General features: G+C 38.0%; 2 protein-coding genes across 2 annotated transcripts; one reads left to right on the top strand and one right to left on the bottom strand.

Annotated features, from left to right (window-relative positions):
- Positions 1-1,375: 1,375 nt before the first annotated feature.
- LOC103810183 (chromosome unknown open reading frame, human C2orf69) lies at positions 1,376-2,372 on the top strand. Its single transcript, XM_009083078.1, has one exon. It carries the CDS (start codon positions 1,388-1,390, stop codon positions 2,210-2,212), a length of 825 nt encoding a protein of 274 aa, XP_009081326.1. The 5' UTR covers positions 1,376-1,387; the 3' UTR covers positions 2,213-2,372.
- A 7,651-nt stretch (positions 2,373-10,023) lies between these two features.
- On the bottom strand, positions 10,024-18,215 carry TYW5 (tRNA-yW synthesizing protein 5; the record flags this gene model as incomplete). Its single annotated transcript, XM_009083088.1, is given in 7 exon segments — positions 10,024-10,277; positions 11,999-12,115; positions 12,603-12,690; positions 13,618-13,755; positions 14,100-14,144; positions 15,016-15,085; positions 18,061-18,215. Coding segments are annotated over 7 exon segments (867 nt in total), but the record flags the coding sequence as incomplete, so codon positions are not given.
- Between the last annotated feature and the right edge of the window lie 672 nt (positions 18,216-18,887).

Genomic DNA, 18,887 nt, shown 5'->3' with positions numbered 1-18,887 from the left:
TCGGGGAGCGTGTCAGGCCTGAGGTGGCGCGTTGTCCGTGCGGATATCCCAGACACTGCTCTGCGGGGCCCCGACGGGCACTGGCGCTTCGCCACCCTGTGCTGAGAGGGTGTCTGAGTTGGCGAGGAATTGCAAGGAGACCCTGAAGCGCTGTCCGCGAGCACGTGGCCCTGTAGCATTGCCTACTCTGGTACCCTGCACAGCCAGATGATCTCAGTAGTCATTACACTTCTCAGACGCAGGGATAGTGTCATCTGCTAGGGAAAGGCTTTCTTTTTCTGTAAGGTAAAGAGGCAGAACTTTGTGTATTTTTATTTTATGGATTGGGATGGCCTAGGAAAATCTGTCTGATTGCCATTCCTGAGTATAGCTTCATTATTCCTTAGTGAAATAAATGAACCACTACTCCTTGCCGTCATGACTTCAGGGATGAGGATCGTTCATGACTTGGAGTTAATTTCTTTTCCGTCTATGCCCTCTTTATTGTTCTAAGGGCAATAAAGGCTTCCTACAGCTGAATGAGAGGGGGATTTTTCTCTGTATAAAAGATAGAGAACTTACTACCAAATTTTAATTTATTTCCACTTTGTAATAAGATAATCAGTATTTCTGCAGATGGATATAATATGTTAACATTATGTATTCTGTGTCCTACATTGCATATACTGTGGCATACAGTAAGTTGGGGCTGTTTAGCCTGGAGAATAGAAGGTTGCATGGAGACCTCATGGTAGCTTCTCAGTATCTGCAGGGGCAACAGGAGAGCCAGAAAGGGACTCTGTTAGGAACTGCAGTGATAGGACAAGGGGTGACAGGTTCAAGTTGAAGGAAGGAAAATTTAGGCTAGATACTAGGAAAAAGTTTTCCCTTGTGAGGGTGGTGAGGCACTGGCACAGGTTGCCCAGGGAGGTTGTGGCTCCCCCAGCCCTGGCAGCATTCAGTGCCAGGCTGGATGAAGCCTTGAGCAACCAGGTCTGGTGGGGAGATGTCCCTGCCCATTGCAGGGGGTTGGAACTAGATTATCTGTAAGGTCCATTCCAACCCCTAAAATCCTATGATACTGAGTTGAATAGTACTTAAATTTTATGTTGGCACAAAGTGAACAAAAATTATGAATTTTTTCATGCGCTTATTTTTATTGTATTAATTTTGGGGGCATTAGAAATGTGTGGTAAAAATATTATATGAGTAAATAAATCTAAATATACCAGTTTAATTAATGTGCTGCTTCTTTTGCAAGCCTAGCAAGCAGGCACCTCTAATGCATGTTTCTCTTAGTAACAGTCCTTTCTTTTGAGTACATTGGAGCTGAAGTCTTTTCACAATATAGTAATGCATTTTTTCTTTTTTTTTTTTTTTTTTCATTTTTCAGAACTACCATGATGTCATGTCTTGCCACCCAGAAAACTTTCAGTGGGAGCACTGGAGCTTTGAGAATGTTGCTACCATACTTGCTCGTCGGTTCCCCAATAGCTTTATTTGGGTCATAAAGTGCTCTCGAATGCACCTACACAAATTCAGTTGTTATGACAACTTTGTAATGAGTAACATGTTTGGAGCACCAGAGCACAGCACTGACTTTGGAGCTTTCAAGCATCTTCATACTTTGCTAGTTAATGCATTCAGACTCTCTCAGAATATTCTGCTGTCCCAGAAAAGTGTGCATGGTGTCTGCAAGGATGCAAAAATAGCTGCTTGTAAATCACAGCCACAGTCTGTTCCTACAACAAATGGCTGCTCATCCACAGAAAGGGAGAGAGATTGTGAATGCTGTAATAATTCTGCTATGAACTTCATGGTACCATCTGCTGTAGAGGCATCGTCGTTTACTTTGATTGGCTTCAGTAAAGGCTGTGTGGTTTTGAACCAGCTGCTTTATGAACTGAAGGAAGCTAAAAAAGACAAGAATATAGATGCCTTCTTAAGAAACATCAAAGCAATTTACTGGTTGGATGGTGGTCACTCAGGAGGAAGCAATACTTGGATTACTCACCCTGAAATGCTGAAAGAACTTGCAGAGACAGGAATCGAAGTTCATGCTCACGTTACACCGTACCAAGTGTTTGACACAATGAGGTCATGGATTGGGAGAGAGCATGAGAAATTTGTACAGACACTTGAAGAATTTGGTGTGGAAATAAACAACCAACTGCATTTTGCTGATAACGTTCCCTCCTTAGATAACCATTTCAGAGTTCATGAAGTATTTTGAGACTATATGTGTCTGAACATATCTGAACATTCATTGTAAAAGCACTTTTAACACTGTAAGTGTTGTCTTTTAGATTTTCAGTTTTGAGCAGATGCTTTCTGAAGAGAATACTGAATTAGTTCTGTGTTGCTAATAGATACTCTATTGATTTCAGTAGTTTACAAAGGAGTATTGGGACCCCATAACTATAGGAGATGATGTCTTTTGATTCCTGGAAAGAAGTGTTATGAAGGACTATCCTATAAGTGGTTTTCTTGTTAAATGTGAACATTTATTCTTAAACTGCTGGCAGAATTTTTAGTCCTGGATGTCTAATGTCATTTATTGCATTTAACGGGAGTTTAAAGTACTTGAGAATTTCAGATGTCTGGATACTTCAGTTTAGTGGCTTCCAGGGCTAAAAGCATTGGTCTTTGTCAATAACAGATGTAAGGTTAGTTTTTTTGTCTGAAGGAAATTGATTGTTAGAAGAATCTTAGTTATCTGTTTTAGTGAAAACTGGTTTATTGAGTTAATTAAATTTTCCAGGTTTGTAACATTTCTCCTAATTGAAACAAAGTCACAAATACCTCTGGAAAAATAGTGCCAGTGCATTTTTCTTCCTTGTGTGCCTTGCCATTAATTGTGTAGAAACTGCTAGTGAATAGCCATTTAACCTGGGAGCTGGAAAATTTTGATATAGTTGTGTTAAGTGACCAAGAATGTTGATAAGGGTGTAGCTGTTGCATTCACTAACTTCTGTAAGGACCAGCAGTACTATCTGTATTAGCATGTCAAGAGGTGTCTTTATCCCTACCTTGGGGTGGTAAGAATTTTCTTGGTAATTGCTGCATTGATGTTGCTCTAAATTGAACCATAAATACATAATGTGTTACAAGCTACGTAAAAGATTTTAGACTGTGTTGACTGTAGCTCTTTCAAAATGCTTCAGTTTTAAAATCTGTTATCTCCTTTAAATGTATTACAGTAGTTGCTTCTAGAGCCATCCAAAAATCTGTTTTCAGAGCCTGATTTTTCATACAGAAAAAAACAACCTGAGTCATCTTTCTTCTGTTGGCACAATTAAAACTTACAAGGTTTACTGTAGACAACTCGTGCAGAGGTTGCACACGCCAGCAATATGGAGCAATGAGAACAGTGTGTTGAGCTCTTAAGAAAATACTCAACATACAATGTGCACCTACCTTACAGTTTGAAAGTGAACTCTAATAATAGCTAGACTAATGTACCTAGTGGATCAAAAGGGGAAATCCATTTTAATTGATGGAGAAAAGTGCAACATGGGAACCAACTTTTAACACTTTATAAAAGAATCTGAAATCTAGTTCCATACACTTTTTTGGGGGGACTCTTTCTTGGAGAATTTTGTTCAACCCTATTTGTTGATTACTGTCTTAACAGGCTTACAACAGCTTGGTTTTGTGTTCCAAGGAACACTATTTCCCTTTTTTGTCCTCTTGATAACACTTGCAACATATGTAAGGAAATACGGGTCACCTAACAAAGTGGTTTAAATACAAAGCCTACAAATTGCTTGTAATATGTTTAACTATCCACTTATAAAATTTTTAAAAAAGGCAAAACCCTCAAATACTCTTGTTTTTGCTCCCTCTGATTCAGACTGCGCAGGCTAACTTGGCTATGCTAGCACTTGCCCTATCCAATAACAGTCCAGATCAGAGACCAATTTCTAAATGATCCTGTGCTTGCTAAACCAACAGGACTAGGTTGTTGCAAGCTTTTGGAAACAACTGTTAAAATATTGACATTGTCTTCAAAAGTTTCTGGATGGCTGTCCTATGAAAATAATACTAACCTGTTTGATGGAGGCTGCTTACAATAACTGTTAAATAGGCTGCATTACTTTGAAGAATAAGCACTTTGTTGTAAAACTAATCTTGTTATGAGACCTCATGTTGTGGAGGGAAAACTGGCTGGTTGTTTTTTATTTAAGCAGCTGTAGTACTCTGTTGGAATGTGCCTCTGTCATTCACTACAATGCATGCTAAAAATAAATTTTGCAAGCAATGTAGAAAATAAACTATTTCTAATGATTGAAACCACTTTGATGTGAACGTAAAACCATTGAACAAGGAATGTGCAGTTCAGTTTTGTGGATTAATTATCAGGTGTTTGCGGAGACCTAGTTCAAAAGATCAGATTTATTTGATAACTTTCCTTCAAGGAGGCTTTGTATTTGTGTAGCATCTGTAATTCTAAACCAGCTTATGGGCATCTCAGTGGGAAAGCTGGCATGAAGTACCCAAGGGTGTGAACATGTCTATATTAGGGTGAAATGGGTTTGTATATGTCTGTTTCTCAATGTTAACTCTAAAGGCAGTTTTTAATAAGGTTAGATGTAAATGTCTGAAGTTAAGTGGTTCTCATGCCTATAGTGGTTTAGTTCAAGGCACTAGTTTTTGAGTGGAGTGAGCAACATTACACAGCCCTTAGTACAGCCTAGTACTTTAATGTCTGGTATTCTTTGTTACATGCTTGTTTCTTGTACAATAGACAAGACATTCTTCAGAGTTTGAGATATGCTAACCTGTTTTAAGCTGTGCCTGTTAAATTCCTTTAAAGCAAGGCTTGATTCTGTGAAATTGTCCAGGTGATTTAAATTATTTTATTTCGTGTGCATCTAAAATGCTAGAAACTTTGGTAACCTTCTTTCTATCTAGTACCGATTTAATTTCATCTTTGTAAATGCTGAGGCATTAATCAGTATTGGCACATAATTCTGGAAGGTGATTAAGGTTCCAATCCTTTACATGTGGATGAAAGGAGGAATCCACTCTGTCCTTCCATTGATAACATCTTGCTGCCTCCCTTATGGTAGCACAAGCACTTTCATACTAAGCTATTCTATCTTTCTGAATTAACAGCATTATTGATAGAGATGCCTAACAGGAGTGCTGTGTTTTTAAGCAACCATGGAAATTATTTTCAATAAGACTGCTAAGTCAGTTCAGGAGTTAGGATGTTAGAACTGTGGACATGGACAGATAAAAATGATTGTGCAATAAAAATTTAGATACATTGAATATTGCAGATGGAGACCCTAAGACCAAAGCTGGCTTTCTGTTAATGTTGTTGATCTCTTAACTCTGTTGAGATGCAGGGTGACTTTTTAACTTGAAAAAAGCAACATGGAGTCGCTAAGCCAGTAATGCAAGATCATATAACACTTACGTGGCAGACATACTGCTCCTGACTAAATTCATTCTATTGGTATTAACAACATAATTCACTCCTCTTGCTGACAAAAAAACACTTGCACAGGATTAGCTGTTCCACATCACTGTGGAAACCATGGAGGAGTGATTCAGGCAGTCATTTTGCATACAGTGTAGTGTCGGTTATAAAGCAGTGATGGCTTTGTTGTCCTTTCTTGTCATTAGGGCTTCGTTACATGTTTCCAAGTGACCCAAAAAATGCCAAATTCTACTTAAGCAAATGACCAGAAAGGCATCTGGTAGAACAAAAGGGAAAAATAAATTATTACTTGTTTTTAATTCATGTGTATAAACATCTTATGTACTTGAAGAGGAACAGAGTGCCATGACTTCAAGGTTCATAATAAAGTTTCTTCTCTTTTAGTAAGCTCTCAGAGAGCACTTTCAGTCATGATTGTTAGTTTCCTTTGTTAAACTTGGCACTTCAGAAGTGAGTTGTTTCTAAGGAAAGCACTGCTGCAAGACACACAAAACAGGAGACATACCCGTGCTGAAGGGCAAAACAAGGCTCTTCACATCACCCACACTGGAGTTTACCCTCTAAGCAATACTCCTAAGCCTGTTGCATACCGTACAGACTACACTTAGCTCTTCTTTCCCATTCCCCATCCATCATGAGAAATACATTGCTTTTCTGTGATGGAAGAAGCTTAAAGCAATTAATGTGCTGCTTGACAGCTGAAGTATGAATGTTTTCGCAACAAAAATTGTCTATTACTGTGTTCTGTGTTATTGCAAGCAATGGCTTCTGAGCTTTTTTGTATGAACGTAGCATCGGATGTGGAGCTGTGTGTTTTGCATGGTTAAGCGGTTCTTTTAATGTTTTCAATCTGCTCTTAAAAGTGTTGACTAGGAACAGACGTGAATAGTTGAAAAGAAAGTAATCTGCTCTGACTGCTCTCAGGAATTGCCACATAAAAGATATCATTTTAGGAATTGCCACATACAGAGCTCAGAATCTGTCCCCACTCCTAGAGTCTGACTCAAGGCAAAATAGAAAATCTTTACTGCAAACTTACGTAACTGTCTAAGAAAACAAAATTTCATCTGTCCTAGTAATGCTGGAATCTTTGGTTATCTAGTGATACCAAGTTCCAGAGAATCCCTTGTAAAAGTTACTGTCTCAGAACGTGTATCTTCAACACCTCTATGGTCTGCATGAAAACATGAGGTTTGGGAAGATACATTTTGGTCAGAGGAAAAAAAATCGAGTCTGTACAGGAAATTTCTCTGAAGCTGTGAAATAATGCATATTGGGATCACACCATATGTAATATAACCTCTGCTATGGTAGAATCATTCTCATCTTAGTCAAGTTAGTCCTGTTGTGGGACTAACAGCATGAATGAGGCAAATTGTTTCATCCTGCATATTTAAAAAGAATTGCAAATATATTTCTGATCCTTCATGATCAAGTCAAACCCTTTTACATTAGGCATTTAACTTGATACTAGTATCAAGGCACTTGTATCAAGAACCTAGATCCTCTGTAGATCATGGAGAGAAATATGTTCTTAGGGGCATCAAATTGTCAGCACATACATGACAGGCAGATATTTAATGGCTTGTTTGATAGTGTGGCAAGAAAAATATTTTGACACAATTTTTTCACTCAATTCTTTCCAGGGCAAGCACATTAAAAAATCAGAAATCATTTGTCATCCTTTATATTTCATATGACTAAGAATGAATCATTTTTAACAGGTGTTGACTTGCAATGAACTTCTGTTTTAAAGGCCTCAGTCACCAAATTTTTGAGTAATTCAAAGTTTGAGGTAGGCCAGGTTTAAACAGTTGATTTCAGATACTGCCTTTATTTAAGTATCTTAACTCACCTTTCAGACCTGGGCACTCTGCATCACCCAACTCGTCTGCTGAATACAGCGTGAAGTGGTTGCTTTGAATGCTTAAGATGGTAGGTGTTTATTTTTCTAATACCTCTTACCACAACTTCATCTGTTTTATTGTGGCATGATCCCATTTTGGTTTAGGTCTCTAAAGGACAAACTTCCCCAAAATGTCAGTGGCTCTAACTCTTTGTGTTATTTCAGTAATGGATTTTTAAATGTGGCTACTTGTATTCTCTCACTATGTTGGCTGAAGTTACTCCTTCAGTGCTTTCATCATTCATCCATCACTGTTTCATGCCATGTAGCAGAGTGGTTAGCATCAAATAATTGAATTTTTTTTACCACAGTAACTTCAAGATTTTTATCACTAGTCACATTATGCTCAAATTAAGGAAATAGATTTTTATACTCCTTGGTTTCTTCTTTTATAGCATTTCAGAACAACTGTTTTATAGAAGCCGCTAAACAGGAAATTGAAGAAACTGTTTCATAGTGAAATAAAGGCTTCATTTTAAAGTTGGCAGTGTGAAGAAGAAATAACCATACTTGCAATCGCACTGGCTAACATTTAATTCAGCATGACCCTCTCTTTCCAGCCAGATACACACTTGCCAATCCAAACTTCATGCTAGCCTAAACAAGTGAACTATTGCAGCTTTCCTGCTGGGCTACTTCGGCACTAACTGCAAGTGAGGGGTGCAAGGATTTCATTTGGCCTAAGGTGTTGAGATTGAGTTTAATAGCCTCCCTTACAAAATTTAAAGGGGGATTTGAACATATTAAAAATGGCCTTCTGAATGCTTGAGACATCTTATTTATGCTTTTTACATACATACTATGAAAAAGGTGTTATTGAAAATCTTACATTTACTCCTAATGGTGATACTATTTGACCCATGGGATTTTCCACCTTTTATTTTCTCTTCTCCCCAAGAGCCCTGAACCCTCCCATCCTCCCTCCGAAGCACAGCACATACTTCTCACAAGCTGAGGCAGCAGCAGATTGCTCATACACTGATTGCTGCTCCACAAAGCTTTCCTTATTTACACTTGAGTGTTGAGGGGGCCTGAGAACACCAAGCTAGCACCTCCCTTTTGTGAGTGGAGAATCAAGAAACAGCTGAACGAGGGACCAGCACAGTACCTCTCTGTACTGGTAGCTGCTGGTGGTTGTAGTTAAAAGTGATAACTGTGCAGGCACAATGCTGGAACACAGCTTTGTCTAGCCCTGCAGGCTCTCTGAGCCTCTCCATTTAGTCCTAACACACAAAGAATATGCTGTGTTCACCTCTGCAATTCAGATGGGGCCTTCAACATTACCAATCCAACAAAGCCAAGAGGTTACCCCAGCCTAACAGACAGATTGCCTCAGCAGTATGCACAAGCAATCCTTGTTCCTTTTGGAACAAAAATTTGGGGAGACCTATTTGTGATCCCAAATTTAAATTCTATCCTCAGAACCTACAATGATGCCCATGAGAATCGCTTGGCTGGTTCCATTCATGCTTATTCATTGAGGTGGCCGAGTGCCCATTCACGTGGTACCAGCCTATTTTCACTGTGTTGAATTGCCAAAAAGAACAGGTTTAGAAGAATAATCTGCACAGTGTTCAAGCTCCTGCTCTTCTGGAGAAGGCTTTCTTTCCAGCACTTTATTAACACAACATATCTATTTAGTCTAAGAGCTTTTGACAAGTTGCAGTTCTCAAAAAACATTGCTAGAAGTAACCTAAGTCAGATAAAGGCTGCATTCCCCAAACGGCACAAGTAATAACATGAGAGGGGTTTCCGAAAGACAATGACATGCCCATCCTTTCTGTGAGATCCCCATCTTTATTTCACAAGGCTGTTGTAAGCACCACAATCTGCTGATAAAGTGACCACCTACACAACAGGCTCCATCCCAAAAGGTGCAATGCAATCCTCCTTTCAAATGGTAACAAAGAGCACCTCAAGTACAGCTCCAAGTAGATTCTACATCTACTCCAGAACTATGAACTTCATTGCAGGTTCTAGGACTGTAGCTGAATGGATTTGTGGATGCATTAGCTGCAAGTATTTTACAGCTGCAGGAACACCAATGCTGCCTGACTGCTCTGGGGCAGTGACAAGTTTTCCTCCACAAGACATTATTCAGCTAAGAAAAGGGTAAATAATTTACCCTGCAGACAAGCTGCTGCACAATTCTAAGCTTAATTTGGCATGATTAGTTTTTGCTTTTTTTTCCCATTCTCATTCTCACTACAAGGGAGAGAAGAAAGTCCCCATACTTATTCTCAAGTTACTACTCGGAAAGAAACCATGACCATTCCAGCCACCAGCAACGGTGTTCTTGGACGTCCTCAGAAACCACTATGGCTTTCCTACGGTCACATTCAGGAACACACACGGCTACTTCTAAGCATACATGCTGCTAGCCCAGATACCAGCACTTGTGTTCAGAAAAACTTAACTAGAACATTCCAAAAAAGTACAGTTATAAATGCAGGCACTGCAAATGTATTTCTCCTTGTCGAAAAAAGGCCATCTCCACATCAAGCAGACTGTGCACTCACTGCACATGAAAAGCAAGGAAAAAAATCTACAAGATCAACTTTGTTAAAGATGAATGTTTATCAACAGTTTTTATTGGTCTCCCAGAAAATGTATGTACACATGGACAGTTTCCATACTAACATAAAATCTTCTACTCGCACAGCAGCTTTCTGAATTACAATGTGCTATTTTATCCATTATCATTCCTGTAGGCTTTTTCTTGGATGCGTAAAACCATTCTCCGAGCATAGAAGTCCCTGTATTCCTCAGGTAGTTCTTCAAGTGTTTTCAGGGCCCTGTCCAAGATCTGTATAGCTCTAGAGGCTGCCACGGGATCTTTATTTCCGTAAGTGTCAGTCTTATACTAGGCAGCAGGAAGGTGCCTCCAAAAGACATTCACTGCCACTCCAAATTCCTCAGAAATTACATTGTGGAACCACAAAGCTGTGGAAAGAAGAATGTCTAAAATAAGAATTACTATCCAAAACTTCCACATGACTCATAACAAGTGTCAGAATTTCCCAAACAAAACCTAGTTGAGCAAAGCCTCAACTACTGTATCTTTTTGTTTATTTATAAATATTCATCCCTGAACATACTGCACTGTACCAAATTTAAGAAATTCTTCAAGATGTTTACACTGATCTGTAACATCACATGAAAGCAACAATTGCTGAATTATAGAGATACCCAAAAGTAAGCAAATGGTAAGTATGTGTAGCATGAAAATAAGATACTTTCCCTCACTCGTCTCTCCACTCTGAAGGCAGGCATGTATTTTCATATACTTAGTCCCTAACCTTGCACAGATTGTCCAAGCAATAATGTAAGCACCAGCCAGGACACCCATGCAAGCTGCTAATCTTTTCACAGTGAAGTCATGAGGCTTTTCGATTGAATCATCAAGGCTATGGTAAGGAAGCAAGGACATCTTTGCCTTATTGAGTACATTTTAAAAATAAATTTAACGTGGCATATTTACTCCAGTTGAATTTTAAGCCAAAAAGACTGAAGGCTGTGCATGTTGCTGCTTAGTTCCTTGTATGTGCTTAAGACATTGAGAAGTTTATTCTGAGAAATGAACAAGAAGTTTCAGGTTAGAAACAGGGACTGCTTCTACCTTCTCTGTAATAACTACAGACATTTATGAAAAACCATCTTTTTTTCAGTGACATGCATTCCAGGACTCTGACAGAGCTAGCACCATTCTCTGGACTCAAGAATCCTTATACTCCTCAGTCAGTCTTAAGAGCACTGAGTGTGTCTTGAGTTTGGATCAGCACACCCATTGGCAAAGACAAATATCTGTACTGCATGAACAGAAAATAGAGATGCTGATGTTAGCAACACTGTGATAACACTGTGACCATTATCTAACTGTAACCAAAAGGTTATTTAGGAACAAACACAAATGGTAAGTTCAAAATTAAGTAATGAGTCCAAGGCCAAGAAACAATTTAAAAATTACTTCCTAAAAACCTGCTGCCTTCTTGTTTACTGACCTGTTTATATTGCCCAGATAATATAAAAGCAACAGAATAAGTATCTGCTGCAATCTCATGATGAGTTAAAATAAAACAAAATCAGTCACAAGTAGGAGTAGCTCAATATGAGTAATTCAAATGCCTTTCCCTGATCACGATTTGTCATCTCAGTGCAGGAAGTAATTTTATATTTTCTGCTTGTGCAGAAAAATTATTAGGACTTGTCTTTCCATTCCACCAAAATTATAATAAATTTCCAGAAGGTCCAATAACTCTACCATCCATAATTCTCATCAGACCAGATGCCTCACAGTGCTTAAGTGCCAGAGCTATAGAAGAACAGAAACGGTACTTCACACAAATTCTGTCGGTAGAAAACTCAGGTCACTGAAGTAATCTCAGGTTTTTCAAGCTGAGTTTATAGTGTCAGTCTGCTCAGGTCACTGAAGTAATCTCAGGTTTCTCAAACTGAGTTTATAGTGTCAGTCTATTAATACACAAATTCAGAAGCATACAGTATAAACTTGAGGGAAAGTAAGATTTGTAGGTAAGCATAATAATGGCTTTTATTCCGTTAGTTGTACAGTCAGAAGTAGGCATTTCTTACCATCTCCAGAAATGAAGAATTAGAAACAAAACTGCATAAAAACATACCACGGTCAGGAACTATTTGTTACTTACCTGGAATAAATAACACATCTCCTGCTTCCAGAAAACATTGATAGCACTTGGCTTTCACAAAAAGGGGATATTTCTCCAAGTCTGGGTTATCTACATCCAGCACCTCTGATTTAGTACCTAGGAAAGTTTTCAATTAATAAATGTTCCTATTCTTCCAACAATAACAAAGCACTACCTCATTGCTAGAAATAGCAGTTCTTGCATCAAATTTAATACTGGATCATTGTTCTCTGAGTCTTCTAAAAACCAGGAAAACCTGAGGGCACCCCTCATTTACTGAAGAGATGTTCTCCCATTGTCTATATTTGTCTTGTAACTGCAACCTTATTAACAGTCAAAATAAAACACTTTTCCTGACATTTAAAACACCATTTTGAACCCAGACAGAGCATTGTATTCCTTCAGTTAGGTGCTGAAAACAACTAGGCAAAGCTTCTGTTCTCCTCAGCTTTAACTAAAGCAAACAGGATCAGAGTTAAGAGAACAAATTACTTCTTTTATATCAAGTTGTATGTCAGTGATTTTTTCCTAAAGTGCAACATTTGTGAGCTGAAAGGCAAGTAATAACATCAAACTCTGAACTAGATACCTATGCCATGCATACCTGACAAATATAAATACGGTGCATCTTGAGGACTGTACAAAACAACTCGTTTTCTCCCTGTTACTTGGATTAAGAAGTTATCCATTACCTGGAATAAACACAAGAGATGTTACCTAAAAATTAAGAATGAATACATAGGCTGCAGCTAATCTAATTATTAGATAAAAAAGGGAATTACTAAAACCTCTACATGTTAAGAATTAGCTAAAAGAGCTTCCACATACAGTTAATTTAAAAAATTTAAGATTGTGAGTAACTTTATCCCCTTGGCTGCACATTCTTGATAAATAGCGTATCTGGAAACACAGTATTCCTTTCCAATTACTTTGTGCTTTTTCCTTAAATAGGAATCATTTCTTCCATCTTAAAACACAAAGACATACCATACTTTAGACATAAAAACCAGCAAAATATAATACAAAATATATTTGGTACTCCTTTTTTTGTTGTTGTTACCCTTGCCTCACTTTGCTGATTTTCTATTGATAAATGATTCTTTTTCCTAATAATATTGCAAAAACTTTTCTTCTTATAAATAAATTTATTCAGAATTACAGTGCACAATGTTAGAAGACAATCTTATTTGGAGTCTACTGCATTGCAGCCACAAACCACTACAATCATTGTATTGTATAATTGCACTGTATAATTGGATTTCTTCTAATCTGGACATTAAAATAAGGAAAAAATGAAGCTAATGTTGAAGACAAAAATGTTATAGTTACTGTGTTTCAGATTTTTAACTGAAACTGAGTACAGTAAAAAAAATGGAAACAAAATAAAACATCATTTAATCTTACAAATAGAGAATTGGACATAAAACCAGTTAAGGTATTATGCCCACACAATAAATCTATTCAAACTTCACTGAACCACTGAATGTGATTCATTTCACTATTTCAAAATATGTGAATTTTGTTATGATTCTCTGATTTTTGTCAGAGATTTGCACCTTATTGTCTCAACTCTGCAGTGCGACCTGTAATGTTTTATTCTAAACCCATGCATGACCTACATCATAATGTGTCCATAACTGTAATCCAGCTGAGCTGATGCGGAAGACACTGGAGAAAAACTGTTCCTTCTCAAAATATTCTGGAATTTGAATATCTTGTGCCAAAACAGGAAACTGCTTTCTGATATCTGCAATATCCTGAAATGAGAGGGACATAATTCTTAGAGATCCATATATGCACAGTGAAATGAGGAAACACTTCACTGTCATCTCACATCATACGAAATGTGGAGCTGAAAAAGAGATCATCAGAAATCATACAATAAAAGCTAAGTAAAGGAAGGTTAGCTCTTACATAACAGCAACTATTTTAGATACTTACATTTAAATATCCTCGCCTAAATCCAGTCAAAGTCACAAACCAAACTTATCCTAAATAAGCTGTATGTCTATATTACACATCCAGCAGATGAATACAGATTTAAAAAAATATTTCTGAACTGCAACTTTACAATATTAGAACTGTAATCTCAATAACTCACCTTCCTAGCATCTTCACCCACGGATCGCAAATAGTACTTTTCATCCTGAAGAAAACACAAAAAGAGAATTGCTCTTCTTTTTTGATAAGAATTACAAACACACTTAAACAAGGAACCTGTATTTTCTCTTTAATCTACTGCAGAGCTTCGTTAAAACACAGTACAAATAAATGGCATCTACAAATCCAGCTCCAGTTTGCTATGCTGCCTTTACTCTACTGATCCCTGCTGTTCATCTCAAGAAATGTGGAAAAATATGCTAACAGAGTAGAAAAGTGGGGAGAGACTTGTCAACTGCTTCAGCATTGCTGTTACTGAACAGACTCAGAGTAAATGCAGATTATAATTTAAGTTCTTCAAAACACTGATGCAGGAAGCTATTTTAATTGGCTCCAAAACTTACAGCATTCTATGTAGCATAAAAGGCAAAAAGCACATCTGCATTCAATACTGTTTGCTTCCAAATCAGTTATCTGAAAAATCCCTAGCCTGAACACTGATATGTAAAGATATGTAAGACAGCAACACACTTGCAACTCACAAATCATGTTACAATAAATCTGGATTTGTATTTTGATAGCAGAACTCCAAAATATCCTCATGACATTTTCTTGCAAAACATACAAATGATACAGCTGCTGTTCTAAGGTAAGGTTTGATTTCTAAATTTTATATGGGAATTTTTATTCATGTAAGCAGTTTTTCTTAATAGAAGTTAACCACACTGTACACATACAAAACGACTACCTAGAAAAATTACTCCTCTTCACATTTTTTCCCCTTGGCACCAAGCCACAGAAAAGTTAAATCTAAGATCAAGTGCTTTACTGAAAACTTTAAATTACAATTCATCATTTTCCTTTCCACATACTGGTCAAATAACTGACAGAAGACACTGTGACAGTAAGTGAATTACCTCAGAAAGAAAGTACTCCTTGTGATTGACTTCAGCTGCTCTTCGAACAAATACATCAAAAGGCAGAGTTCTGAAATATAAATATTTAAATTTATACTATGAATCAATGTAACAACACATGGTCTGAAATAAGTTCCCTTACCATATCAAGTATAATGGAAGATGCAATACGCTGCTTTTTTATTTTTTACTTCAACATGGTGATGTGTTTGTAGCAGATGTTTGCAGAGCTCTGCCATGATAGAAATCCTATACTTAGAAACTTTTCTGGTTTAATTAATTGTTCCAATGTGCATTCAAACAGAATCCTGTAATTGCTGAGGCTAGAAGGCACCTCTGGAGACCCACCAGTCCAACCCCCTTGCCAGAAGCAGGGTCAACTACAGCAGCTTGCCCAGAACAGCATCCAGTTTAGTTTTGCATAGCTCCAAGGACGGAGACTCCATAACCCTCTCTAGGCAACCTGTTCCATTTGTTTCATTGCTTAGCCATGCCCACTGTAAAAGAGGAGGTGTATATATGTTAAATAGACTTGCAGAATTCCCTGTATTTCAACCTGTGCCCATTGCCTCTTGTCCTGTCATCATGAACCACTAAGAATCCAGGTCCATCTTCTTTACTCCATATTTATACACTGTGGTAAGATGTCTTGAGCTTAAGAGTTCTGGAATGGTTTGAGTCACAGTGCAACAAATTTCTTCCCAGTCAAATTAAGATTCAAACTGTTGCCAAAACCTGGCAATATTGGCTTAGAATATTTCTTTAAGTGTGTCATTTTTAGACTTGTTTACTGTAGATTTTTATAAATTTGCAGTTACTGTGGGGAACATACATGGGTTTCTATCTATGCATTTTCTGCTATGAATTTGTGCATCAACAGAGATAACTCTTTTCATTTGTAGATATATAACATTTATTTTGTCTATCTTGATTTTTTTAAAAATATGTCCTTCCTCAGCTGAGGAAAACACAGGCATTTTGGTATTTTCAAGTGTTTCTTTACAGTTTTCCTTGAATTTATTAAGCACAGCTTTGGAAGACTCAACCAGAATCACTGGGCATTAGAGCTGGTCCCTCTGGAGTCAGTAAAAGTGTTATGTATTTCCTTAAATAATAGGAGCTTTGCATAAGGATTACAGATTCTGGTATCAGTTGATAACTGAAGGGCAAACCAAGCACAAGCAGTAACAGGACATGTATTCAACTGTTATGAATCCACTCGTCTCACCACCTCACACTAAGTGTCACTGGATAATGCATTATTGCATGTAAACATCACATTTTGGAGCAACAACCAGGTACCCAGGGTTAATAAGAAACTATCCTCAAGCAAAATTTTTCTTTATCCTGTCATGCCTTCTACAGAATGTGACCTGCATCTGACAGTACTTAGACCAATTCTTTAAATATTTTAGCCTTGTTAGTAACAGGCAAATACAACAAACACTGAAGTTAATGGCAAAACAAACAGAAACTATGCTCTGACTTCAGCTGAACTGTTATATCATGCCCACTTACATTTACTACTGAAGAAAGTGAGAGCACAGCTCTATCACAGCTTAAAGTGGTGCTGCCACAGCTCAGCTCTTGCTGTCTACCCTAATCACCCCATCTCCTCCCTTACAGCAGCACTGGCACTCATCTGACCTCATGGTGAACCTGCCTGCAAAGCTGAAACAGCAGAAAAGCATCCAGATTTCTGCAGCACATCACAACCTGGCTGAATGAGTTTCAGAACCAACACAAAGACGGGTAGGAGCATGCAACTTACAGCAGGACTGCATTCATGTGCATCAGTTTAAACTCATGGAACTGCATGTTAAGCCCTCAGTGTTTCTATTCTTTTGGTTCTACTTATTCTCCCTTCAGATTAGAATGAGAGGCTTTCTGTGGAAAGGGTCAAAGCTTCCTGAAATGCAGGTGAAGTAGGTCAAAGTCTGACACGTGCTACAATGAAGCACCATCAGAGCATCAGACTCTGTATGGCTGTCTATAAACCTGCTAAAACTAGCACACAGGATCACCGGTATGTGAACTCACAGTAAGAGATATTATATACGGAGAAAAAAAAGAGAATAGAGCAAGGAAAATAAAATTTGGAGATAAGGCAAAGTCATTAAAGTACAACTGAATTTCAAAGATTCACTATGCAGTGAGCAGAATGTACCATCATTGTAATATGTTTTTTTTCCCCTTGAACAACAGGCTCCACGCAGAGGCATATAGTTTGTTTACACTTGCAGCCTACATTTCCACCTGCTTAAAAGTTTAACACATCCAGTTCACACTTGGGGAACACAAACAACAGCTAAAATAAAGGCTGTTGTTTGAAGAATATTATCCTTGAAGAATATTATCCTTGAAGAATATTATCCTTGAAGAATATTATCCTTGAAGAATAACACAACGACTGGGATTAGATGAACTCTGAAGAAATGTTCTGGCAGCTACATAAGAGGGACTCTAGAGGAGATTAAGGGTTTTTGTGACCCACCTCGAGATTAAAGAGCTGGAGAAATGTGCAGTACCCAGTAGTTTGAACATTCTGAGAACTACACATACTAACTGTGAAAGGAGCTTGGTTTTAATTAGTTACATCCCTCCTAGAGTGGAACACCATGCCTGACATACACCAACATCCACAGAGGTTCGGACATACGGTGAGTCAGACACTATCACTATTCAGTAACACTGAAAACATACCATGCAATTAGAGCAAAACAGCATAGCATCTAGTATCAAGGGTGTTTTGGTTTGTCTTTTTCATTAATGGCAGCAAATGCCAGGCTCAAATTCTTCATGACATCAGTTCTAAGGCCCTGTTTGGCCCCTCCTTTTGCCCTCCTAGTATTTATTCAGGGCATTAGGATATTTGTAGAATGAACAGAAGAGGGGGAAATCAAGGACAGCACTTCCATACATAATTAAATGTTTTCACAAACTACTATCTTCATATTCCCACCCTCAGCTTCAAGCAGATGTACTGTATGTCTGCAAGTTACAAGCACAAGCCTTTAAAACACAAGAGGCCTTGAAGTGAAGTACCTGTACACAAAGTTCTTCCTGAGGAAATCCATCTGTGGCACTGCAGACACATGAATCTTTACTTCTTTAGATCCTTCAGCTTGGCTCAAGTAGTCTACTGTCCATTTGGCTGTGCAAGTGCCTAGTTCCACTCCTGTCAGCACTACTGGCTTTCTCTAAAGAATGAAAAAAAAAATCAATGGTGAAATGATCATAGCATCCAGCGGTAAAAAATCAGAGTTAGTTTTTCAAACTACATCCATGCAAACAAGACAGCTGAATCTCAGGACCCACTACTACACAAAGTCACAACTGATCTGTTCACAAACAATGTGAATCAGAATGCTGAATGTTGAAACAAAATGCAGTTAATTGTGGAACTCTTTTCATATTAACTCTATCTTTTTACCTAGAGGGGTAAGGAAGATACTGAGAGGCAAAGACTATTTTAACCTGCACTTTGTGCTGGGGCTATTGAGGAATCTAGCCAGGCTACAGAGTAAATTTAGTCATTCTAGCCAGAGCTTAGAAAACACATTTGTGCCAGTGTCTCACCAATCAACCTGTATCAAGGTTCCTTGCTGTTGACCCCAGAGAGGTTTGTTCCAGTGCACAAACACACACAAAAAAAAAAAAAAAAAAGAGTGGAAAGACACTTCTGCTTTGAATTTGGGCTTCGGACAAAACCCCAAAACAAACCACACATAACAAAGCAACAGAACCAAACAAAGCAACAGAAGCAGCAATCACACTTTTTCCAGCCACTACCAAAGGAAATGCGACAAGTTGCCAGAGCTTTCCAGCCAGGATGCTCCTAAACATCCATTCCACTCAATCATAGAATCATA

The sequence above is a fragment of the Acanthisitta chloris genome, unplaced genomic scaffold (genome assembly GCF_000695815.1).
Source record: "Acanthisitta chloris isolate BGI_N310 unplaced genomic scaffold, ASM69581v1 scaffold41310, whole genome shotgun sequence".
Taxonomy (NCBI): Eukaryota; Metazoa; Chordata; class Aves; order Passeriformes; family Acanthisittidae; genus Acanthisitta; species Acanthisitta chloris.
The sequence above is the reverse complement of the archived record's forward strand: the minus strand, read 5'-3'. Positions and strand labels throughout refer to the sequence as shown.